This window comes from Moschus berezovskii, chromosome 9 (genome assembly GCF_049115385.1).
Source record: "Moschus berezovskii isolate FMDL1 chromosome 9, NW_MosBer_1.0, whole genome shotgun sequence".
NCBI classification, from domain to species: domain Eukaryota; kingdom Metazoa; phylum Chordata; class Mammalia; order Artiodactyla; family Moschidae; genus Moschus; species Moschus berezovskii.
In genome coordinates, this window is record NC_142468.1 from 68,435,520 (window position 1) to 68,460,858 (window position 25,339).

A 25,339-nucleotide genomic window follows, 5' to 3' on the forward strand; every position below is an offset into this window, starting at 1 on the left:
ACCAGGAATTGAACCCATGCCTCCTGCACTGGCAGGCAGATTCTTAACCACTGGCCCACTTAAGGAAGTCCCAAATGTACTGCTATATGTGTAAAATATATCACAATTAAAAAGTAAATAAATATAATATCTAGTCAAGGATTTGGGAGGACTGGTTTAGATATTTTGACTCCCATTAAACTAAAATTTAACTTTTAAGAAATGCTGACAAAATTAGAACCATAATCCATAAAAAATCTTGTCTCTAATTTTTTTCAAATATTTATTTATTATTTTTGGCTGTATCTTGTCTTAACTGGGAATCTTTCCTTAAGATGCATGGGCTCTGTAGTTTTGGTGTGCAGGCTTAGTTGCCCCGAAGGCATGTGGGATCTTAAGATGTTCCCTGGCCAGGGACAGAATCTATGTCTCCTGCACTGGAAGGCAGATTCTTAATCACTGGACCACCAGGGAAGTCCCTATGTGTTGTCTGCTTTTTAAGTAATTAATTTTTGACCTATACTGAAGGGCTTGTGGGATCTTAGTTCCCCGTCCAAGGGTAGAACCTGAGCCCCCAGCAGTGGAAGCACAGAGTCCTGACAACTGGACTGCAGGTGATTCTCTACTTTTTAGTTTCTAAAACTACAAGTTGCATAAAATCACAGGAGTAAAATTTATAAAAGTACAGGTCACAGGTGGTAGAAAAAAAGATTAAAACAAAATCTGAAATGCTATCAACCAATTTAAGCAATCAGAGATCAACCCTAGTTTCAGCCTCATACAAACATTTAAAATGTTATCATTAGAGGAATGAATTTAATGAATTTAATTTTCATTCTGGATATTAAAAAGTTTTTATAAGCCTGTCCCTGTTTAATGTTACGGCAATTTAAGGTTTAAGATTTTTTTTCAAATGATGGGGTGTGCATCTACAGTGTAAGTTTTTCAGATGTCAACTGGCAGAAGCTGGCCCTGGGGACTCAGGGCCTGTTGTGGATAACCAACAACTTATCTGTTTTAACTTGAATTGCCAAAGGCACTACTGTGTTGAGCTTAGTGAATGATTTGAGTAAAAATACGTAAACAAATTGGGCTGAAATCAAAGTCTGAGTTTTGACTGAGGGTTAAGGAAAGGTGGCGATGGGTGGCGTTTTCCAGTCAAGGGTTCAAGACAGAAAGAGCAATAGTGGAAAAGGCAGAAACGTTGAGTATGCGGAGCATATTCCGGGAACACTAAGTAACCTGGTGTGATTGAGGGGAAGTGGAACCTCAGCTGTAACCTGGTGTGATTGGAGGGAAACGGAACCTCAGCTGGCCAGACCACGGAGTTACTGCTTTGAGCATCCACTCCACGGAGTCTCTCAGCTTTCCCCTGTTTGTGCGTGCTAAGTCGCTCAGCCGTGTTCGATTCTGTGCGACACTATGGGCTGTAGCCCGCCAGGCTCCTCTGTCCATGGGTTTCTCCAGGCAAGAATACTGGAGTGGATTGCCGTGCCCTCCTCCAGGGGATCTTCCTGACCCAGGGATCGAACCCGTGTCTCTTACATCTCCTGCATTGGCAGGCAGGTTTTTTACCACTAGCGGCGCCAGCTGGGAAGCCCTGTCCGCCTTTCAGTTCAGTTCAGTTGCTGTCGTGTCCGACTCTTTGCGACCCCGTGAATCACAGCACGCCAGGCCTCCTTGTCCATCACCAACTCCTGGAGTTCACTCAAACTCATGTCCATCGAGTCGGTGATGCCATCCAGCCATCTCACTCTGTCGTCCCCTTCTCCTGTCCGCCTTTACTCGGCCTCTAACCCTTCTCGGTTCGCCTTTCCGATCTCTGCTGGCTCCGCCCCTCTGGTAGTGCCTGTGGCCCCGCCCCCTAGGGAAAACCCTGGCCACGAGGTGGCGTCTCAAAGGTCTGCGCTGCTCACGCCCGCCTTCTTATAGGCGCGCGAGGCTGCTAGTTGGCGCCGTCTGATGACGTCACGGCCATTGACAGAGAAGCCGTGGCCTTCGCCACAGTAGCTAGCCGCAGGGTAAGAGTCTGAGTTGAGGTCCAGACAGGCTGGGGCGCCTTCAGAGGGCGCGGCGGGAAGGCCAGGGGTTTGTAGCCAGGGCAGCGGTTTTGTGGTCTGCAGTGTCGTGAGGCTGGGGGAGGAGTTTGGAAGCCCGTCGACCTGACTCCGGTATCAGGGTTAGGGGGCGTGTTGGAGGGGAGGCTGCGAAGGGCCGGGTGGGCGGCGTGGTAGTCAGGTCTGGGGGCTAGCAGAAACCTCAAGGTCGGGACTAGGGTGAGGGTGGCGAATGCCTGGGGTCTGGGCAGGGAGATTATCTTCAGGGTTCGGCTTTGGCGATGGGTGGACCACACTCACGAATCTCCCTCCCTTCCTTCGCCCGCTTGCTCTGGGTGGCTCACGCGGGCTGCAGGTGTAGCATGTCTAGTCTGGGGACCTTGGGTGGCGCCCGCGCCGGGCTAGGACTGTTGCTGGGCACCGCCGCGGGCCTTGGATTCCTGTGTGCCCTTTACAGCCAGCGGTGGAAACGGACCCAGCGCCGCGGCCAGAGCCAGAGTCGGTCCAACTCTCTGGACTACACGCAGACTTCAGAGCCTGGACGCCAAGGTAGGAGCGGGGCTATTGAGGCCTCAGTGACTGTTGAGGGGTGGGCTTGGGGTCGGGGCTGCTTGTAGCAGAACCTGCGGGACAGGACAACAGAGGAAAAATTAGGGGGGTGGGTGCGGGGCCTGAGAGTTTCAAGTTTGGGGAAAGTTTATCGAAAAGGAAAAGCAGCCTTCCTCTTCTGTCGTCTTTTTCCTGTAATCCCAAGAAAGTATATAGTGAAAAGGCTTAGCTTTCACTTTTAGTTCTGGCCGCAGAAGTGCTGTGTATGTATTAAAATTACTTGCTTAGTGTGGTTGAGGTGTTTGATAAGTAGAGGAAAGGTCCAAAAGAAAGTAAAAAGAGGAATTAAAATTTTTTGAGGCTGATGTATTAAATTAGGTTAGTACTAACATTCGAAGGCACCTTGGAGACTATATAGTTCAAGTTTTGCTTTTTTATTTTAATCCTTCTTATGAGTAAGTTGAGATTGAAAAAAGTTGTGTAACTTTCCTGAGGCTATCACAGAGCAAGTAAGTAGCAGGATTGAGCCTGGTCACCTGGTCCTGTGGACTTCCCACAGCATGGGGCCGGGAGTGCACTTACTGCAGTTGAAGCTGAATATGGCTGGGAGCCAGCCACAGATGGTTAGTACTTTCAGTTTTGGAAAACTTTAATGTTAACCCATTAGAGCAAAGCATCTAGGGCTCGTCCAAACCACTCCCCTCATGTGTGTGTGATAGAAGAGCATTCAAGTAATCTTGCCTCATGTTCATTGGGAACACGTGTTTCCTCTGATGACCAAATGCCAGATGGTTCAGAAAAGTTAGTTTTTGAAGTCTTAAGAGTTTTCACCTTAGATTGCAATTATTTGTCAGCATTTTATAAGCTGGTAGTAACCTAGCACTGCAAGTGTGCTTGCCTTTCCTTTCTTTTCCTTGTATTTTATTTGTTGGTTTGTAATTTCTTAGCTGTAGTCTTCTACTGAGGTTGGGAAGTGGTAACCATATTCCCAGGGATCTTTCTTGCTTTGCATACTGGAACATTGTTGGATCTGTACAGTAATCCAGCCTTTATTGTTACTAGATTTCCTTTAACAGCTTTATGCTTGCTTGGACTGTGGGTCCTGCCTTTCTGGTTTCTTTCCAGAAAGCAATGTTTTTACATTTCCCATCCACTTGTCTTAGGTATCCATTGTCTAGCGTTCACTTTGAGAATTTACTTAGAGCGCGATTCAGGGCTTGGCGGTGATGTTTCTTCCAGTGGGGTCTGGGTGGGCTTTTCCCGGTGAGCCTTTCCTCTCAGTAACTGCGCCTGTTTGCCTTGCCACTCTCTGGTAATACAAGTGAGGCTCTTGAGAGGAAAGAGTGTTCTTTGCTATTTTTTGTGAAGTGCGAGATCAGAATTTGAGTGAGCTCAATTTCAGTTTTGCTGTGTGCTAAGTATTGACTGCCTGGGATTTGGGCAGCAGGGCAGCCATCCTGCCTTTTAGATATCGCAGTCTTGCGCGCATTCTACATTATCTGCTGAGGTGTACAGTGCTCATGAAGGGCCCTGGGTGCAAGGTTTTTGCAACAGAGGGCTCTTGTGGACTTTTTCTTTTTTTTCCCCCTTTGGCCGTGCTTTCAAGATCTCAGTCCCTCAGCCAGGACCCTTGGTAGTGAAAGCACGGAGTCTTGAGTCTTAGCCACTAAACCACCAGAGAATTCCCTGGAGAGCTCTCGTTTAAAGATTGGGACCTTGATTTTTTTTTTTCTTTTTTCCTGCTTTGTTACCTGGGACTTGTGAATATCTGAGCCTCAAAGATCTTTGTAATTTGAACTCCAGTGAGAAGTAAGAGTTCTTGAATTCTGGGTGCAGGATCTTCTCGTCCCTCTACCCCACGGGCATCACTGTCTCCTGTCCTCCTTCCTCCAGTCAGGCCGTTGCGGGCGGTCCCGGGTGAGGCTGGCGATGCTGCAGTGCTGCCAAGCCTTCCACGAGGACAGGAGGAGGTACTGGACCGCTTGGAGTTCGTGCTGACCAGCCTGGTGGCCCTGCGGCGGGAGGTAGAAGAGCTGAGGAGCAGCCTGCAGGGGCTTGCTGGGCAGATTGTGGGGGAGGTCCGGTGAGTATTACAGCCTTGCTTCCTGCCTTGGCCCCTGCACCCTGGCTTTTCCCTGCCCCGACAGCTTTCTCAGCCTTTGCTGTCTGATTGCCACAGACAGCCAGTTTTCTGGCTTCTCACCTCACTGGCAGGGAAGCCGTGTGCTTGATTCCTTGCCTTGCCTGAATTCTTGCTGCCTTTGGGCCCTCGGGGTCTGTTGCAGCAGCTGAAATACTTTGTCCTGTTTAACCTGGTCTGCTCTGTAGGCTGGGTCCTGCCAGCTGCTCTTCTTGCTCTCCTGAGGGCAGAGACCCCAGAGTTTCTCTGCTTTTGGCCCTTTAATGAGCAGCAGTAGTAAGAGGCTCCCTCACGGTGAGGGAAAAGGCAGGGTGGAAGGGCCTAATGGCACCCTCTGGAAAGGAGCTTGCTTTTCAGATCGCATATGGAAGAGAACCAAAAAGTGGCTCGGCGGCGAAGGTTCCCATTTGCCCGGGAGAGGAGTGACTCTACCGGCTCCAGCTCTGTCTACTTCACGGCCACCTCGGGAGCCACGTTCACAGACGCCGAGAGTGAAGGCGGGTGAGTCGTCTCTCCTGGAGACAGCTGTGGCTTCAGCCAGGTTACACTGTGTAAAAGTAATGTTTAGAATGAAAAATTCACCCCAAGCTGCTGTACGTAATTTTTAGAACAAGGTAAGGATATAAATGAAATACAAAACAGTTGAAATAAGAAAAGCCATCCACCATATGTCATCCTGACAAATGGAAATGTTAACAGCAGTTAGTGTTTGCATCTGTTATTTTTCTCCAAGTAGGTTTGCTTTTTACCTAGTTATTAGATCCTTTATTTTTATTTTACTGTAACGTCGGTTGGGTGGTTTCCTGTTATCACAAGGACTTTGTAAGCTTTGTCTTAACGACTGTATTTCCTTCACTGAGTGACTGGGCCAGGTCTGCAGAGCTGTCTAAGATCTAAGCATGCTCCCTCCCTCAGGAAGTTCTCTTCCCACGGGGGAGATCTGCTTGTGCTCCCTTGCCCTCTTCACAGGTGGGCGGTGACTCACCTGAGTAATTGGTGGGTCAGCAGGTCTGGCCATAGGCCTTACTGTGAGACAGGGCTGCAGGCAGGAGTCCTGCAGCCTGGTGGAACACCCAGGTTGGTCAGGCTGAGGGCCTTTTGGTTTTAAACCACTGGTGCCATTTTGAAACTTCTGTCCCATGGATAGAGTCTGAATGAACATCTTGGTTGCAGTGCTGTTAATAGCAGCGTCTGCCCTTGTCTGCTTCGAGGGCCAGTCATCCAGGTGGCCCATGGCGGGTCTAGAGGCTGGTCTCTCTTTGTGACCCTTGCTGACCCTTTTTGCTCTTCAAGGAAGAGGCTGGTGAAGTGAGCAGTCAGGCCTGTCCTGTCAGGGCAGAGTGACTGGTGTAGCTACAAACATGCACACGGAAACTAGAAGCTAAACCAGTCATTCACAATGGTCTTTGCAGCATGTCCCTCTTCAGCTGAAACACTTCATAATGTTAACTACGGTTTATTCCTCCTTTGTGACAGACACGGTGGGAAGCACTTCAGAGGTATTTCCTCAGTCTCACAAAGCTCTAGGAAGTAGGTGATATTCTTCGCCCTGCTTCTCAGATGGAGACTTGAGGCCTAACGAGGTTTGATGCATGTGGGCCCAGGGTTGCAGAGCTCCTACGTGTAGGCTCAGCCAGGCTCATCTGCCTTCTGAGGCCTGGTTTGGTCATCAGAGCACAGAAGGGCCTTCACGGGAAGACATGTCACCCACAGCCCGGGACAATTCTTCCCATTGACTGAGACCTGCCCAGAGCAGTGTGGTCTGTTCAGTATATCTTCTTCAGAAGTGTCAGCCTTTTTTTCTGTGCTTAGTTCCCCAACCGGTAATGGAACCATGCCCCTGCTGGAAACTTGAAGTCTTAACCACTAAACTGCCAGGGAAGTCCCTCAGCTTTGCATTCTTGTTTAAACGATATATTCTCCTACCTTTCTTCATTTGCTTTTCTAAGAAAAGTAAGAGATGTATTACTCCTTTTCCATGTCAGTGCCATTGGGCATCTGTGCTGAATTTGATTATTGCTGAGGTGCCTTCTGAAACAGTGATGTCTTAGGGAAGAGCTTTGGTCCTATTGCCTGGATGGTCTGACCCCTATTATCTCAAGGGCTCACAGAAGTGGCTGTTTTCTGTTCGATTTACCTCATACCTCTGGGCTGAGACATGCTTCCAGAGGGCTGTGTTAGAGCGGGCAAAAAGGAAATTAATGTTTGACACATCTGGATTAAAAAGAAAGGATGAAATAGTCGATAGTGGGCCCTGAGACTTAAGGAGCATCTCTAAGCAACCCAAGGAAGCCAGTTACTTGACATTTGAACTTTGTAAGAGTGTGGAACATAAGGACAGGCCACAGCTCTGCCCAAGACTAGGATAATAGAACTCAAACCCCTTCATGATAATTTTAAGAAATTGTACAAGCTTCTGGGGGCAACACAAGCCAGGGTGATTAGCCAGGGGAGTTTATGGGTGCTTCGTAGCTTGGGGTGCTCACTGGGGCCCCCAAAACCATACAGGGCAGGACAGGGCTGCCAGCTGCCTGCAGCAGCTGGAAAGGGTGGCTTCCTTAATAACAGCTCCAGCAGGCTCAGCCTTGTGACCGAACCTGTGGCATGTGGAAGCCGATGGTCGTGCATGGTGCAAGACTTTGGGTTAGCCGACTCCTGTCTGGAGCAATGGCCGTGGTGAATCATTTGTTTGGTCATGGTCAAGGGAGAAGAGACCAAGTCTTGAAAATGGCTTTAAACATGTGGGCCCTGGGGAAGGAGAGCATCTGAGGGAATGAAAGAATACAACTATTTGATGGGCAGCTCTGCTCCACTGAAAGCTGTGTTCTCTTTCTTCCAAATAAAACAGCTCCCAGGGGATCAGCTGAATGTGCCAGAGTCTGAATCACTGGGTGGGTCGGTTAGCGTGTTCCCAGAGCCTTGTTCCAAACGCAGCTTTACTTCCCTCCTTGCAAAACCCAACTCACCCTAATACCAGCTCCCCTGGCAAACCTGGCATTCCAGCCAGGAGCCACTGCCGGCAGCCTCATTGCCACTCCTCCTTGGGCGTTCGCTTATCACTTCGTTCCTCTTGGTCTTATCTTCCCCACCACTGTGGGGTCAGGGCCCAGGCCTGCTTGTCTTTGCCTCAGCTCAGCACCTCTTATAGGGCTTAGCAGTTGGAGGAAAGAAATGTAATTGCCGGGAGGGCTGTGTGTGTAAGAGTCCTTGATCCCTGACCTGGGGACTCTCCTTAAGGAGCAGAGTTGGCCTCCTTGCCTCAAGGGAGCCTTGAGTCCTTGCTCCACAGTGGGAACAGTGTGTCTAGCCTGAGTGCACAGGACCAAAGGACGTTTCCAGAGGTCTGTACTCATCTCAAAAGCTGCTGGGCATGTTGAACAAAAGGGCCACCCCTTTTTCTCTGGTGGATTTCATCAGCAACTGGGTATGTGGTCCAAGAAATGTGGCAGAATGCTGCGACACCAGCTCTCACTGGGTGGCAGCAAGGTCCCCCTGACCTCTCCTTTCCCTTGCCCGTGTGAGCTCCCTGGCCTTTAAGGCCCAGAGGGATCATAGCGCTGAAGGACCTTCCTCGCGGCTCCATTCCCTGGACACTGTGCTCAGGCAGGGTGAGAGCAGGGGTCTCTCCCCATGTGCTGAGGCAGCCTTCAGCTGAGCAAGGAATGAGCGGGGTCTCCTCTTCTTTTTGCAGTGTGAAGTGATGAGACTCAAGCTTGCACCCGCCAAAAATCCATTTACTCATTTTGCCTCTGGGTTGGGCTGAGTAGGGGCACTGGTAGCCACTGATTTGACTTTCTGGATGGGGCAGGTTATTGTCTAAGCCTAGGAGAGTTTCTCGAGGCTGCCCCTGTGTGGTCTTGCTCATCACCACCCAGGTTGGTTGTGAAATCTCATACCACTTTTCCTTGTCCCTTTAATTTCTAAAGTTTTTACTGCAAATTGCTTGATGGGGGAGATACTTGTATGACCTCTTTAAAAAGCAGGGTTAGGAAGGTTTCAAATACTTTCCAGTTTCTTGTAATAGATGTTTCCGGAGCCCCTTTGTTAAATGCATCTGAAGGCTCCTCTATAAAGAAACAGGACGGATGGGTTGGACCCCAGGTCTGGCTACTCACTGCTCCCTTGTCCTCTCTGGCTTTCCAGATGAGGAGGACAGCACTTGGGCCTGCAGTAGTCAGCCCCACTGACCTTAGGCTATCTTGTTGTGACTTTGTTTGTGTCTCTCCTTCAGGTCTGATCTGCTCCAGCCACAGGAATCCTACCTCTCTTTAATTTCAGGACGGAGGAAGGTTTATCCTTAAGTGACTCAAGGATCTTCCCTGTGTTTTGGAACCAGCTAGCTCAGACAGAACCTGCTTTTCCTTCACTCAGCCTGGGGGCTCTTTGGTGTCTGGTTGTGACCCCTGGAAGCCTTATCTTCTGCTCTGCTCAGTTTTTGTCTGACTCAGTTGGGGAAAACAACTGCTGGTAGAGGCAAAGATCCAAGAGAAACAGTGGGTGCAATCAGTTAGGCTCCCCAGGAGACACCTGGATGGCAGCCCCACAGACACCTTCCTAAGGGATTGTTTGCATCTTCTACCTTTCTGCTTCCAGCTGCAGCCCTCCCCGGCTTCGCACACCAGTTACCAAGGTTTCCAAGGGCTACTCCTGTTGTGGTTGAGGTTTGGTTACTGACTTGGGACAGAGGTATACATTGAATTGAGAAAGAAAATATGTATATCTGTGGCCACCCACAGCCACAGAGGCTGGCATCCACCCATGTTAGTTCTGGCAGGTGCATTTGGCTGATAAAGCAAAAATGATTGACAAACCCTTCCCCTTGTGAGCCATCGGGCTCCACCTACATCTTAAGGTTTTTATCTTAAACTTTTATTACTTATAAGAAGAATTTATGCTCCCTAAAGCAATCCCATCTAATACTAAAATCTAGGGGGGATATTAATTCCTCTGTCCTGAGAGGGCCACTAACATTTTGTTGATACCTTTCTAGGCTTTCTCTGTTTTCTGGCAGACGTGGTGGTAGCTAAGCAGGGCATTCTCATATGGGCCTCTGACTGTCACAGGGCTCCGAGTTGGTCACTCTTCCCCTCACAGATCACCTTCCCATGGTTCCCTAGGAAGCATTCTCTCAGGACTGAGTCCCCCTCAGTGAGGGGCATGGCTCATGGTCAGTGCTGCTGACCGCAGTGCGTGGAGAGCCCCTCTTTGTGGAGGGGGCTGGAGCCCTTGACCTTGTCACTTTGTTTCCCTGCCACAGTTACACAACAGCCAATGCTGAGTCTGACTATGAGCGGGACTCTGAAAGGGAGAGTGACGGTGACGGTGAAGATGAAGTGAGCTGCGAGACCGTGAAGATGGGGAGAAAGGACTCCTTGGACCTGGAGGTGGAGGTGGCTTTGGGTCCGGAGCCTGAAGCCCTGGAGGCTGGAGGCTCCCCTGGCCAGGAAGATGTGCTGCCGCTCCTGCAGCAGGCAGACGAGCTGCACCAGAGCAGTGAGCAGGGCAAGCGGGAGGGCTTCCAGCTGCTGCTCAACAACAAGCTGGCGGTGAGGCTCCAACGGCCTGTCTACCCTCCTGCCCCCTGTTCGCTCCCACGAATGTCAGTGACCCTGCCAGGTGACACGGGAAGGGAAGTGAGGGTGACATGGCGTTTCTGCATCTACCCTCAGGGTCGTACACCCTTTTCCAGGCCAAGTGCTGCCCCTAGGGGCCTGTGTACTCCCTGCCCCAGCGCTTCCTCCCCCATCACCCCCTGGGTAGTTGGCTCTGGTAGGACAACTGCAAGAGCTCCTCTCAGCATAGGGAGACATGTGGAAAGAACTGGAACTTTTCCTCTTTTATTTCCCTTGAGGCAAACCCACAGCTGCCTGCCCCATTTGAAGTTTTCATCACCAGTGACAAGTGTGGGTGTCACTCAGTCACAGTTCCCTTCTCAAGTTCACTGCCAGAATTTATGCGGACAGACTGAAGGCGGGAGAAGGGGACGACAGAGGATGAGACGGTTTGGTTGGGTGGCATCACCGACTTGATGGACACGAGTTTGAGTAGGCTCCGGGAGTTGGTGATGGACAGGGAAGCCTGGCGTGCTGCAGTCCATGGGGTCGCAGAGCTGGACACGACTGAGCGACTGAAGTGAACTGAGCTATAAATGCCCTGTTAGAATTTCCCTTTTCTTGGGCATTTCCACACTCTCTTGCTGTCACCCATTACATGTTGGAGTTGACCTTTCCTCCTCACAGCATTAGGAGGCCAGGATGCCCTCACTCTGTGGGTTGTGCAATCTACTGACTAGACATGTCACCAGCTAACTGCAGGTGAGAGGTCCTGTGGGATGGCCTGATATCAGTGTTTACAACACACTCAAAGGTAGAGTGTGGGGAGGAGGTCAGGGCTCCAGTTCTCTGCGGCTGAGAGAAGGGGGCCTCATCCCTCTCTTTGGGTTGCAGCATGGAAGCCGGCAGGACTTTCTCTGGCGCCTGGCCCGGGCCTACAGTGACATGTGTGAGCTTGCTGAGGAGGCGAGTGAGAAGCGGTCCTATGCCCTAAGCGGTAAGTGCTGCCAGCCTTCTGGTGTAACTGGCTGATTCTGGGGGTGGAGCTGCCCAGCGGCTTGGGGCCCAGGGCACCCACCAAGTCACAGGCTGTGAGGGCGGCTGGGGCTCAGGTACTCACCAGGGACAGACTGGCTCCCAGAGACCCATTTCCTCCTGGAGACAGAGAGCAGTCTCTGCTTTTCTGCACGTTGTGGGGCTTGTCACACAGCCGTATGTGACTGTAGTACAGCTGGCCTTGAACATCAGTGATTTGAGCAGCGCAAGCACACACACAGTCTATGGGTGCTTGGGCCTGAGGATTTGTTGTTGCTTAGTTGCTAAGTTTTGTCTGACTCTGCAACTCCTGCCAGGGTCCTGTCCATGGGATTTCCCAGGCAAGAACATTGGAGTTGCCATTTTCTTCTCCAGGGGATCTTTCCAACCCAGGGATTGAACCCTCATCTCCTGCATTGGTAGGCAGATTCTCTACTGGTGAGCCAGAGGGCTGACTATAAGTTACACGTGGATTTTTGACTGGTAACCCCTGCGTTGCTCAGGGTCAATTGTAGTTGTTTCATTAGCTCTGTTCTTTGTCCTAATTCCTTAAGTACAAAGGGCAAAACCTTTCTTAACCTGAGGAGGATTTTTTTTTTTCTGTTGTTTAAGAATCTAGTTTCAGTTATGGAGCCTGTGGGGCAGGTGTTTAATAATATAATGAGTGGAGTACGTTTGGTGAGTGCCGGGAAGGAGTAGTTTGGGAGAATACCACTAGCTTAGAAGTCCCTGGGGTCTACTTAGCAACTCTGTTGTCAAAATCTGTACCCAGGGCCATGTAGAGTGCATCTAACTTGTGCCAGGTTCATGGCCTGTCCTCTACTGTGAAGTTGGTAAGACTCCTGAGATTTTAAAGAGACTGGTTTTACGGGGAAGGTGATGTGTCGTGCCTAGCTACACACCCTCTGAGTCAGGCACCGTCAGTGGACTTCCACATCTCATAGTTCCGTTACCCAGTTAACTGAACTATCTGCCTCCCCGCTTTTATAAGGTCAGCGTTGCAGACACTGAATTTTCGATAATGTAGAGTCTGACAGTGCCTCAAGGTCGTTATTCTATGACGTGTTGTAGAATTCTGCCAACATGGAAGGGTCAGTTGAGGTGAATGTTTGATTTTTCTTCAGAAAAATCCCTGGAAGTTGTAACTGAAGGCTCTTAATTACTGTCTGCTTCTTTTCAAAACAGTTTCTGCTGCCTTTCCTGTGTTTCAGGTGAGGATTCTGACCAGCATTTGGGGCTGGTGTCTGGACTTTTGGTGGCAACAACCACCTTTCTTTTTCCTTTTGATCATCTCTTAGTATTAACAGCCAACGTGAACCCTGAAGGTGGAGATGGAGCAGTGGTTAGAGAAGCAGCTATGCCCATACTGGTCTGGCTCCCTGTAGCACCCCCAGACAAATCTGTTCTTTCTGGAGGTCAGAGGACTATGGAGAGACTTTAAAGGCTCTGCTCTGTGATTCTAGCTTTTTAGGACCATTGTTGGTGGATCTAAAGTTCATTTCGTGTTGCCTCTAGAAGCTGGACCATCAGGAGGCTGCAGGAACTGGTTGCCTAGTTCTTCACCATTATTTCCCTAGAGAGTGCTTTGAAGCAGGCAGAGTGAAGTCCCCTAAGAGACAGTGTCCCTCAGTGCTAGAGCCGTATGGTTCTTCTGCTTGGATAGGGGAATTGTAGGGTTCTCACCTGTTCTCTTTAAATTTATTTGTTGCGTATACAAAGTTATACCATGATCACTCTCACTTATACAGGAGGAAACATTTCAGATTAGCCAGCCTATCACCTCAACACAGTACTTTTGTTCCATTCTCTGTACCCTTTCAAGCACTCACCATTGAAAAATTTTTTTTATTATTTCAAATTTTTATTATATAGTTGACTTAACAATGTTTCAGAGGAATAACAAAGTTATTCAGTATATCTATCTATACACAGATATACCTTGCAGATTCTTTTCCATTATAGGTTACTACAAGATAGTCAACACAGTTCTCTGTGCCATACAGTAGGTCCTTATTGTTTATGTATTTAATATATAGTAGTTCATATCTGTTAATCTCGAATTCCAAACTTATCCCTCCCCCTACCTTTCCCCTTTGGTGACCAGTTTGAGTCTGTTTTGTAAGTAAGTTCATTTGTATCATTTTTAAAAATATATTTCACACATAAGTGATGTATGATATTTGTCTTTCTCCATCTTATTTCACTTAGCATGATAATCTCTAGGTCTGTCCATGTTGCTAAGAATGGCATTATTTCATTCTTTTATGGAAGCCCTCTTGATTCTAGTCAGATGGCCCATTTTGCAGTGTTGTTTTCTCCAGTGTATAGGTGTAATGGTTCTCATCTGGAGGGCTCCAGCTCCTTGACCTTCTAGGGGACCCTTGTCAAGAGCCTGCATGTGTTTAGGTCTTGATTTCTGTTAGTTTTGGTGCCTGGAAAACTTGGGTAAGGACTACATGAAAGTCATCTTTGGTCAGATGCCAGGTCATTTGGCTCTAGTGAGTTCTGGCCCAGAGCCATGATTACTGTTCCTAGATCATGGTCCTCTTGAGAATTCAATCAAAGCTGTGGACCCTCTCAAGAAAATGGACATATGCCTAATATTTCAGTGGGATTTCATGGACACCCTAAAGCCTGTCCTGACCCCAAATCAAAAACTCTCCAAGTAATGATCTACTGGCGACACTGTGATTGCTTTCGAGTCCTTTTATATTTGCAATGCTTTGAGCACGTTGGGTGGGTGTTATATAGCTGGGACAGCTGATGACAGAGATAGGGAAAGCAAGGCAAAGCGGAAGTTATCCTTGAAAAGCTATTTGCAGCTCTTCACTCTGATCAAGAACATTACTATTTATAAGTCCTGCTTGGGTGGGAACTGTGAGAGCTAGAACAGTCCATCCTCCCACAGCCTTTCCCGTGGAAGGGTCATGGGAGCCCATGATCCAACTCCAGATCACCTCTGTCTTACAGGAAAAGAAGAAGCCGAAGTCGCTCTGGAGAAGGGGAATGAGAACGCAGAGTGTCATCAGTGGTAATAACACCCTGCAGGGGCCCAGAAAGAGCCAGCATGGGTTAGAGTGGAGCAGAGCCCTTTCTTTTCTCTGCCCTGGCCAAACAGGCATTTGCCAGAGGCACCAGGAGAGGAAGTTCTGGCCTTTATTTTCATATGTCCCATCCTTCGCCAAGCCAGGGACCCAGGGGAGTTTCCTTTGGGAAGTGCCTTGGGAGTGAGGCAAGGGAGAGTAGTACAGCTTCCCACTGAAACTTGGAGAAATAAGTAGCTTTGTTACAAGTCATCCCTGGCTTCAAATTTGAGGCTTCTGGCTCCTCAGGGAGGTTGGGACATTGGCAGTTCCCCTCTCCCATACAAGCTCTTCATTCCCCTAGCTGCGATCCCTGGCTGGTGGTGGACTTTGGCTTCTTCGCTTTGCTGGCATGAGGAAACATAGATGTGAGCTCACCCCCAGGAAGTTCGGCAGTCAGTCCACAAAAGCATCAGCCCTGTTTGTGATCTCATGTGGGCAAAGTCCTGCCACCTTGTGTGGGTCAGAGCCAACCTGTGGCCTGGAGGCCTGGTTCTAGCACCTCGGTTTTAGTCAAAGTGTTCCTTTCCACCTCCCTGCTGCTTTCTGTAACTCTGCCCTCAGATCGTGAGCTGGAGGGGCCTTGTTTCCCCATCTGTTGCTGAAACTTTGCAGTGCCTTTTGATGCCAGATCCCTGTTTCTTAGGCGTTACAGGTGTTGCTTCCCTGTGTGCACTCTTGGGGCTTCTGGGGTCCCAAGGATGGAAACTGACCTCATAATTTCTTAGCTTTTCTTGGAAACAGTTATTTGGACTAAACTGGAAATAAGCCTCTGGAAGTATCTGATACAAATACCCCTCAATATTTAGTGAGTACACAAAAAGCAATTGGGGCCTTTAGAGACTCCCTTGTTAACTGTGCTTCCAGAAACAGCAATAGGGGGCTGGGGTCATAAGACCTTTGTTTTTGAAGACAGAAAATGGGAAGCTGGATGGCTTTGTTCCCCTGGGAGGGTGTGGAGAGGGCTGAAATCGGAGGCCTTTTCTTCCTTTGCTTCTGTTGGTAAATCGAGAGTATCTCCTTCCCAAACAGCTTCCCAGTGACATACCAGTATACTTGCCAGGCTAAGCAGATACAGTATATTCATTCTTACACATTGATACTGATTTTTGGAGACTGCTTAAGTTTTTAGGACAGCTGTGGCTATACTGATCACAAGGGGACATTTGGATTGAGGCCTTGTCTAAATTTTAAGTATGAAAGAGCCCACCTTTTTTGTACCCAGTGTACTTTGGGGAACTGTGAACCTACCACTGTATTTGCTAAAGAATATGAATTGGGACCACAGGTCTGTGAAAAGAGGAATTATGTGCAGATGAAGTACTGGGCGGTGCCATTGGCCATGGGTGGGAAGCCCCTTCCACAGGGATGGTCCTCAGCCCTGTGCCTGAGCCTGCTGCTGCTTTCCCCCTAGGTATGCAGTGCTTTGTGGTCAGCTGGCTGAGCATGAGGGCATCCAGAGGCGCATCCAGAGTGGCTTTAGCTTCAAGGTGAGAAAGGCTTCTCTTCCTTCCCTGGTGCTGGTCTAGTGCAGATTACCTGCTCCAACCTAGCTCTTTGCAAAGGTGTCCCTTCCCTACAGCTCTGTGACTTGCCTGTCTTCCCTTAGTAGCTCTGCTCTCTGATGTTAACTTGTTTATATTTCCGCTCTAGGAGCATGTGGACAAAGCCATTGCTCTCAAGCCAGAAAACCCCATGGCTCACTTTCTCCTTGGCAGGTGGTGCTACCAGGTGAGCTAAATTTCAGGGCTTGACACAAGAGCCCAAACTATCCTGAGACACTGATCACCTTGCAGGGAAGATCAGGGTCCTCAACATGGTCTGGCTTATGTGTCATTCCATCCAAACAGTCATGGTAGTGGTGACTGGATGCAGTCCTATTTTGCCCCTTTTCCTTTCAGTACAGAACATTCATTGTTCTTAAAGATATTTCAGTTTTTAGTTACACCTTGATCTTTTGGTGGCAGGTCTCTCACCTGAGCTGGCTAGAAAAAAAAACTGCGACAGCCTTGAGTGAAAGCCCCCTTGGTGCTACTGTGCAGGATGCCCTCTTAAGCTTCCTAAAGGTATCAGGGAGGGAAGGGAAGGGTGGACAGCAGCCAGAAAGGCCAGGGTGACCTTGTTTTCCCTAAGGACGTTAGTGTATTGGGAGGGGTTTCTGGTAGAGGGCTGTTTTATGTTTGCCTGTCTGTGGAAAATTAGAAACCACTGGAAGGGCTTATTGAAAAAATGTAGGCTCACTGAATCAATCTCCAGGTTGGATACTGGAACTCTAATAAACTTTAGCCTGACTTGGATTCCGGAACCTCTTACTGAAATGCACTCTCCCTTCTCTAGGCTGAAGAACTACAGCCAGGATTTTCCAAAGCAGGAAGGATATATATTTGTAAGGTAAACTCATCTGCCCATTTCAACATAGATGAAATATCTGTATGTTGATTTTTTTTCTTGAAAGCATACACTCATTCCCTTCTAGTCTCCTGGTGGTATTTCTCCCAGGTTTTTACTGTTGTCTCTTCTCAGTGCTATAAAGAACTAGGGAAAAACCCTGAAGCTAAACAGTGGATGAAGCTGGCTCTGGAGCTGCCAAATGTCACTAAAGAGGTAATACTTAAGAGCTTTTCTAACACAGGGTTCTTTCACTGAGTCATTATGTGACTTTTCAGGAAAGAATATCTTCCCGTGGTTCTTATTTCCCTCCAAAAAAGAGTCTGCACTTTGCATGTGGGCTTTTTCCTATACATCTCACCTGGGGAGGAGACAGAGTTCGTAGGTTCCAGGTTGTCCTGGGAAAGTGGGAAAATGACTGGTAATAGCAAGGAACCAAAGGGCCCATTCTCAGGTACCAGTGGTTTAGGAAATGTTGGCTTGGATTTAAAGTCCTAGTCTTATTCTCTTGTCTTCCTAGGATTCAGCTTTCCAGAAGGACCTGGAAGAATTGGAAGTAATTTTAGGAGAATAATCACATTTCAATGGACTTCATGACTCGAGAAAGGAAAAAAATTAAGTCTTTTCCCCTTAGGTCCTGCTTAGATCAGGAAACTGAGCAAGGCTGCTTAAGGGAGTGTCTTGACTCCTAGGTCTGACTGCTGCTTGCTACAATTCCCCAGTTTCTTCCTACTGGTTAATTTATTCTAATCCCTTACCTAATCTGAAATTGGGGAAGTACTTGAGACCTGGGTTTCTATTACTTTTTCCATAAAGTGAGTTCTCAAAAAAAAATCAAGACTAGTACACACCTGCCCTAGGGTAGAGTGTGGATAGAACACTGAAGGCTGCCTTTCAACTGCTGGTGAGGTGGATGAACTCCAAAGAGCTATAGGAACAAAACACAGAATGTGTACTCTCTAATCTTTTTCACTGATTAATATTCAGACCCAAAGTATATAGTCCTAAGATCACACCCCAACCTGCCAGGGTAGCAGGTGGGGAGTCCATGGGTGTTGCCTCTGCTCAGTCTATCATGTGGATCTAACTGTACTCCTGGGCAGAGGGCTGGACCACCTGACTTCCAGAGTCCTGGCAGCGTTTGGAACAGCAGTGAATAAGGCTTATGACTGAAAATGATGATCTGAAGAGTTGCCTGGAATATATTTTGGTACAAACTTGAAATAAATCCAAAATTTAAATTTAACTAGAAGTGATTATAATCCCCCTATGTTTGTTTTCATCTCCTTATTCTTTCTTGGCACTTAAATAATTGTTTCCTACTGTGAGGCTATTGCAGACAAGTAGAAAAATAGTACCAAATAGTTTAGAATAAGCTCTTTGGTTAAAGAGAAATTGAGACAAGTTTTTAGGTCAAGGTCACTTAAAATACTTTATAGGTCTAAAAGATTGAGATGCTTGTATATAAGAACTAAGCTTTCATTCCAGAGTCTGTCACTGTAGGCTTATTACATCATTCCAGGTTTGTTTTGTGATGAAAAAAAATGGAAGACTTAGGAGGCACTCTGGTCTATAGTCAGGGAACAGGTGTTTTTAAAACAAAGTTGCATTAAATTTTGTCCTCCTATCTTCTTACATATAGTAGGCTCAACACAGGCAACAGCCGAGATTTGCACTGCCTCTCCACCCAATTCTAACCAAGAGGCCCTCTGAAAGTGGAAGAGTTGCTTAAAACTCACACAGTAGAAGTGAAGGGGAAGGAGTATCTCAAACCCTTAAAAAGCAGAGTAATCTGGGCAAGTACCAGATTTATACAATACAAACCTTAATAGAAACAAAGGCCACAGGAATGCTATGGAGTAGCTATCTTGTGATATTTTCTATGAGTTTAAAGGAGAATAAAGGGAATCACCTGAAGGTGGGACTTCCCCTTTACAGTTTTAAAGTAATAGAAACGGATCATTCCTTCCAGAGCCAAAATAGTATTATGAAGGCCCTATGTTGAAATATTCAGCTTGTACCAGGATAACTCCTATAAACAGCACATTCCCTACAAATAACTACTTTATTAGCAGCCCCACACTGAATCTACTTAAAGAGCTTCTGAAATGAGTATCTTGAATTGCTCTTAATATTAACACAAAATTCTTACATAAGCTAATTCAGACACACAAACTTAAAAACCTGCTTCTGATTTAACAGTTTTTACTGATGGAGGGAAAAGAACCTGTGAGGCGACCCACTCCGTTTGTTCTGTAGCTCAGGAATTTTTTCCCAACATTAAGACAGAGAAGTCAGGTCTCTCCAGCTTTAGTTAGTTCTCTTGGAGACATAAGAGTGGCCAATAGCAGTTAGTCCTGAGTCAATCCCAAGGCACTATGATGTCAAAGGTACTTCACACCTACCCCCAAAACCAAAGAATTCACATAGAGATTAATATACTCTAGAAGGAATCAACATTTCAGGTCAGCGTGTGACTACCTACTGACCTGTTTTGTGTTTACACCATAAGAAAAGCTGATATAATAGCTGTTTTCCTGAAAGCCTTTTTCTGGCAGTCACAACAGGAAGAAGCCTGTGAAAAACTCCAGGGAGCAGTCCTTTCCATCTTTCCATTAGTCTGCAGCACTTAGGGTTTATCACAGGAAAAAAAAACCCAACAATTCAGTCTTTGGCATCTCCCACTCCATCTGCATTGATGGCAAACATAGCTTCAGCTTCAGGAAGACAAGGAGAGTCATAGATTTTGCAGATTCTGGTTTCCCCTCTTCCTTTTCTCAGGTAAAGTCTGAGGCAAAGACACAGACCGAAGCACCAAAATTGTTATAATTAAAACATTACATTCTGATCTATTTATGGTAGATCTAAAAGGTTTTTAGACTTATATGCTTCCTAGAAGGATTTTTGGGGATCTTTCTGTATTCCTTAGGGCACTTCCAATCCAGAAAAATCCATTTCTGCTCACCCCCTGCCCCCAGTGGATTTCCTATATTGAAACCTTTTTTAAAAAAATGAGACATTATCAATTCTTCAAATGTATTCTTCCACACTTGAGCTTTTAATTCCTTTAAGAACTAAAAGCAAACATTTGTTTTAACCAGAGCGTGACAATTAGGTTAAGCAAAGGTTCCTGTGTCTAATTACAGACTAGCAGCTTTAACAGGTTTAAATGGAAATGTTATTTTCATGTCTGCCTCACAGTTAATATGACATTCCACAATGAAGGACCCATCCCATCACTTTACCTTGTTGTTGAGGCATGAGCAATGATATTTCCTCCAATAGGTTTTTTAGGATCTGCAGCAAACATGGCTGCTCCATCCACTTGGGCTACCACCTGGTTGGTGATTACCACTGCTACACCAAACTGACAGGGAAAGGGTAAATGTCATTTGTGGTCAGACATTCCCAGAACCTTACTGCTGCCACCCCATTCCCCACAAAGCAATGAATGACTGAAGTCTCTATATCTAACTGATATCTTGATGATACCATACCCCAGTATCCTGGCCTCCTGGCAAGGCTACTAGAATTCATAGCTCCTGAAATTAGGCATTCTCTGTCCCTACCCCAAAACTTACCTCATCAGCAAGTCGCAAAAGCATCCGCAGAAACCTGGCCAAGTGCATCTGCCTGGCTGAAAGCTCACCTCGACCCGAATAGTCCGTTCTGTAGAGGGCGGTGGCACTGTCTACAATTAGCAGTGCATACCTACAGGGAACACAGATTCTCTGAAGCCTGTTTCTAGACGCCTGTGTCAGATTTTGCTCCCTTTCCCACTACCCTAACATTTTATATTTATAGCTATACTTATTTATTTATGCAACATGCACTTGAGTTATCCTATAACAAAATTTCCAACAACTTCAGGTGAATTACAGTTTCATATTTTAACTGTGACTTGACCTAAATCACAAAGCAAGGGTGTCAAAACAGGAACTACAACTTGAATCTCCCCATTTCTAATTCAAGCTACTATCAAATTGGCCACAGCCTGTACAAGATTCAAGCCGAGGGCTCTGGGAAAGCATGTTCAGTATCTTCTACTATCCACATACCTGGACTCTACCATCATGGCTGATGCCTGATAAAGGAGCTGGGTCTGGTGGTCTGTGTTGAACCCTCGAGCATACGCTACATTATCCAGGACATCACTGCCAGAGAGGCCATATCTAGAAGAGAGAACATTTTAAGGCTGCATACAAAACTAAGGCAATGAAATTACCCGAATGGGTAGATAAGAAGTGATAGTAAGAAGGCTAAAGAATATAATTCCCTTTCTATTAGGAAGCCCAGGGAAACTACAGAGAAAGAGAACAGCAACTGCATTAGAGTAGATCTACCTGGCAGGACTTCAGAATAAATCAAATCTATTCTTTGAGGACTCCTGAACTAGAATGAGAAATTTCCAAATATAAGCAAACAATCAATGTTCTCCTGGAAAAACAAGGGCAGCATGACAGATTTAGGACTGAAACAAAAACAATGAATCACTCAAAGATCAATTAAAATCATATAAACTATTGTATAGAATAAATCCTCCTAAACTCAAAAAACCTAAGGACTCAAAACTGTAAGAGTCCTATACTTAAGAGAAATAAGTATACTCCATCTATTCTCCCCTTTTTCTTGCTAGTAACAACTTACAGTTATAGAATCTGTGACACGGATCTAATATGGTTAAATAAGTAACACCTTAATTCATCTTCTTAATTCAACCCAGGTTCGATCCCTGGGTTGGGAAGATCCTCTGGGTTGAGAACCCTGGGTTGAGAAGGAAATGGCAACCCACTCTAGTACTCTTGCCTGGAAAATCGCATGGATGGAGGATCATGGTAGGCTACAGTCCATTGGGTTGCAAAGAGTCGGACACGACTGAGCGACTTACTTTCACTTTAATTCATCTTATATTTCAGTAATGACTTTTCACCTTTGCATTAAAAAAACATAGCTTTCTTAGAACAATTTATATTTTCTCACTTTTGTAACTGCTAAGACTGAACTTAACTGAAGACATAAATACTCAAGACAGTTTAGACAACTTCTCATTAAATGTATCCTAATAGGATCCCATTTCTTCAAAAGTGGTTTGATTTATTCATCTGTCAAGACTCAGCTAAATGCCGGTACTTTTATAAAAGCTTCCCTGCATCTCTTGAATAGATGTGATTCCCCCTCTTCTGCACTTCGAGAAAACTTGATTTAGGCCTTTTTATGGCACTTGTGAGGAGCTACCTGCCATTCTTTTACTAGACTACAAATTCCTTGAGGGAAAAGACTATGCCTTTCCAACTAGCACATTTTTTTTATACCTAGTAAATTCTGAATAAATATTTCTGAATATGAAGTTTTTAACCATAATCCAAACAAAAAGAGAATATGTCATCACTAACTCAAGTAATATTTTCATATTAATGTTACCTAAAATCATTATAGTTCAAAAGTATAATACTGACTCCCTTATGTAACAGTTCAAAAGATAGTCTGTTGAAATAAAATCTATGTGCTATAATTTCTTGATATCCAGAAGTTTCTATGCTTAAGAGTTTATCTTTTAAGAGAAGCAATCTATTCTATGTACAGATTCTGATCATTACAAAAGCATACACTGTGTCAAACCTACTCTTCCGAGACTCAGCTTTAGTAGTTTTCCTACCCAAAAGAATAGAAAAACAAAAGAGTGTTCTAGCACTTGAAATAATCCTGCAATAAGCTGAGCCTCGACATCGGGAGATCCCACTCCACTCAACTGAATTTTACACATCTTACAATGGATGCATCATATTTGGCAAACCCAGTCTTTGCACTTTCCTGGACAGTTCACCAGTTATTCTTTGCCATTATCAATACTAATGGAAGTTTAGCTGTTTTTTTTGTTTTTCTTTTTTAAAGTGGATTGATGACGATAAATTTTGTTGAGTCTAGGCATGGAGACAAGAAAATGAAGCGAAGACAGTTTTACTTCACCAAATGGGAATAAAAAGATAAAATTTTCTGTATTTAAATCATAACTATAAGAGAAAAAAGACTGAAGAGGCCTAAGTACTACACTACATAAACCTTCTAGTCTTGCCTCAAGAAACATTGATATAATCTACTATCAGGAATGGAGACTACCTTCTGCTGTCAGAATGCAGATGTTACTAGAAAAACAGTCATCCTGGCCTTTCTTTCAGCAGAGTTCATAAAGATGATTATAGGGATCTCTGTGCTTAAGTAGTAGAGAATTTTCAATTCCTACAACTTGGAAAAAGCTGGCTGGAAATAAGCAACTTCTCTTAGTTTTTCCTGAACCTCCATAAGGATAAGAATAATCTGGAACACCTGTTAAAAACTAAATTCCCAGGCCTAAACCAGACTTTGAATCAGAATGTTCACGGAATAGTCATGGTAATTTCTGTATTTAACAAATACCTGGCACATGAAAAGATGATCAGTATCACTAATCACTAGGGAAATACAAATCAAAACCACAATGAGTTTATCACCTGACACCTGTCAGAATGGCTATTCTCCAAAAGAAAATAAATGCTGCCAAGGATGTGGAGAAAAGTGAACCCTCGTGCACTGCTCGTGGGAATATATATTGGTACAGTCACTAGGGAGAATAGTGTGGCGTATTCTTCAGGAAACTATATTATCATATGATCTAGTAATTTCACTGCTGGGTATACATCTAAAGAAAAAAGACTAAGTCAAAAAGATATATGCATCCAAATGTTCACAGCATTATTCACAGCAGCCAAGATAAGGAAGCAACCTAACCCGCCAACAACAGAGGAATGGATAAAGATGTGGTATATATATTCTATAGAATATTACTCAGCCATAACAAAGAATGAAATCTTGTCATTTGTAACAACGTGGAGACCTGGAGGGCATCATGCTTAGTGAAATAAGTTAGACAAAGAAAGACAAATACTGTATGTGATCACTTATATGTGGGATTTAATTAATAAATAAAACAGAAACAGACTCAAAGATATAGGGAGCAAGTAGTTACCAGCAGGGAGAAGAATGGGGGAGGGACAAAATAGGGGTAAAGGATTAAGAGGCACAAACTATTATATATATTAACAAATAAGCCACAAAGATATATTGTACAGCACAGGTAATATAGACAATATTTTGTAAGAACTTTAAATGGAGTATAATCTATAAACATATTCAATCAGTATGTTATACACCTGGAACTAATATTGTAAATCAACTACATGTGGGACTTCCCTGGAGGTCCAGTGGTTAAGAATCCACCTTCCAATGCAGGGCACACGAGTTCAGTCCCTGGTTGAAGAATTAAGATCCCACATGCCTCAGGGCTACTGAGCCCCTGTGCCACAACTGAGACCAGACGCAGGGACCTCTGGAGGTCCAGCGGCTAAGATTCCGATCTCTCAATGTGTGGGGCTTGGGTTTGATCCCTGGTCAGGGGACTAAATCCCACACGCTGCAACTAAGACCTGGCACAGCCACATAATGAAATGTTTTAAAAATAGTAAATAAAATGAATTCCATCAAAAAGCAAAAAAGACCAGATGCAACCAAATATAAAAATATCAACTATACATCAAGTATTCTATACACACATAAAAACTTATGTATAGTGCTGTATGTCAATTATATCTCAGTAAAGCTGGAAGAAAAAATTGGAATTTTCATATAAAAACAAAAAACCTCAGGTGATTAACATGTAAGTTTGAAAAACTCAGCTGTATTGCCGCAAGCGAGTTCTGTCATTCCTTCATAGTATTTTAAATACATTCCAAAAACGTAGGGACACTAGCAAACAATTGTGGCCATGGTTCTCCAACTTCAGCAAGCATCCCAATCACCTGGGGAGCTTGTCACACCACTGCTGGACCCTATCCTCAGTCTTTTGATCATCTCTATTTCCGTAGATCTGTAGTGGAATCAGAGGATCTGCATTTCAATTTCCCAGGTGATGCTAATGCAGTTATAGGGAGGACTAGAGTCTTAGAAACCTCTGAGCTAGTCACCTGAATGTGGGTTAATATTCTTCAACAGAGCATGGCAAAAATTTATCAATAAGGGTTGTTCTCTTGTGGAAGGAAATTAGGTATTAATTATCTTAGGAGGCCCTGTCCTGTAACTTTCTCAGAAATATATATTTAAATGCAATATACATAAATATAAACTCAATTATAAAAATTTTCCTGATAGAAGTGACTAAAATGAATTAAAGAAATTTCTAAACATTTTTCTTTTAGTTGACAAAACAGCCATAAACATGGCTCTAATAAATATTAGTTCATCAACAAACATCGAATGCTTTGTTCTAGGGCTTAGGGATACAGTGAATGGTCAAAACAAAGTCCCAGTCCCCCTAACATTCTGCTATTTCATATATCCTATCTGAACACTCATTTATATTACTGGACAAATCTTAGTGACTTTATCCAAAAGAACTCTTCAACTAATAAAACAACATACTTAAACATGTTTTCTGTAGAACACCAAAATCAACTTTGGGAAAGAATATACATTTCTATATATTCATCTCTAGTAAACTAAAATCAGGTTGCAAGAAAGTAATTC

At 45.3% G+C, this 25,339-nt stretch overlaps 2 protein-coding genes across 4 annotated transcripts in view; one reads left to right on the forward strand and one right to left on the reverse strand.

Annotated features, from left to right (window-relative positions):
• Nucleotides 1-1,938: 1,938 nt before the first annotated feature.
• RMDN3 (regulator of microtubule dynamics 3) lies at nucleotides 1,939-18,029 on the forward strand. Of its 3 annotated transcripts, none has more exons than XM_055436211.2 (13): nucleotides 1,939-2,000; nucleotides 2,392-2,585; nucleotides 4,479-4,668; nucleotides 5,083-5,226; nucleotides 9,983-10,271; nucleotides 11,172-11,274; nucleotides 14,283-14,343; nucleotides 15,810-15,885; nucleotides 16,049-16,126; nucleotides 16,363-16,461; nucleotides 16,733-16,786; nucleotides 16,919-16,999; nucleotides 17,304-18,029. In XM_055436211.2, exons 2-13 carry the CDS (start codon nucleotides 2,399-2,401, stop codon nucleotides 17,355-17,357), a joined length of 1,416 nt encoding a protein of 471 aa, XP_055292186.1. In that variant the 5' UTR covers nucleotides 1,939-2,000; nucleotides 2,392-2,398; the 3' UTR covers nucleotides 17,358-18,029. The 3 variants fall into 3 exon arrangements, with proteins under 3 accessions (XP_055292186.1, XP_055292185.1, XP_055292187.1); XM_055436210.2 differs by lacking the exon at nucleotides 1,939-2,000 and adding an exon at nucleotides 2,007-2,150; XM_055436212.2 differs by lacking the exons at nucleotides 1,939-2,000; nucleotides 16,363-16,461 and adding an exon at nucleotides 2,007-2,150.
• A 134-nt stretch (nucleotides 18,030-18,163) lies between these two features.
• Nucleotides 18,164-25,339, reverse strand: part of RAD51 (RAD51 recombinase) — a 35,001-nt gene continuing 27,825 nt past the window's right edge. The window contains exons 7-10 of the mRNA XM_055436213.2: nucleotides 20,842-20,955; nucleotides 20,365-20,494; nucleotides 20,029-20,150; nucleotides 18,164-19,571 (exon numbers count right to left, since the gene is read on the reverse strand). Of these exons, the coding sequence (XP_055292188.1) occupies nucleotides 19,448-19,571; nucleotides 20,029-20,150; nucleotides 20,365-20,494; nucleotides 20,842-20,955 (490 nt within the window). The 3' untranslated portion in view covers nucleotides 18,164-19,447. The remainder of the gene's footprint in view (nucleotides 19,572-20,028; nucleotides 20,151-20,364; nucleotides 20,495-20,841; nucleotides 20,956-25,339) is intronic.

Coding starts and splice junctions, on each gene's coding strand:
- RMDN3 (XM_055436211.2), top strand. CDS start 2,399: ATGTCTAGTCTGGGGACCTTGGGTGGCGCCCGCGCCGGGCTAGGACTG. Junction 5,227..9,982: donor GACGCCGAGAGTGAAGGCGG/GTGAGTCGTCTC, acceptor TCCCTGCCACAG/TTACACAACAGCCAATGCTG. Junction 16,127..16,362: donor TTGGCAGGTGGTGCTACCAG/GTGAGCTAAATT, acceptor TTTTGGTGGCAG/GTCTCTCACCTGAGCTGGCT.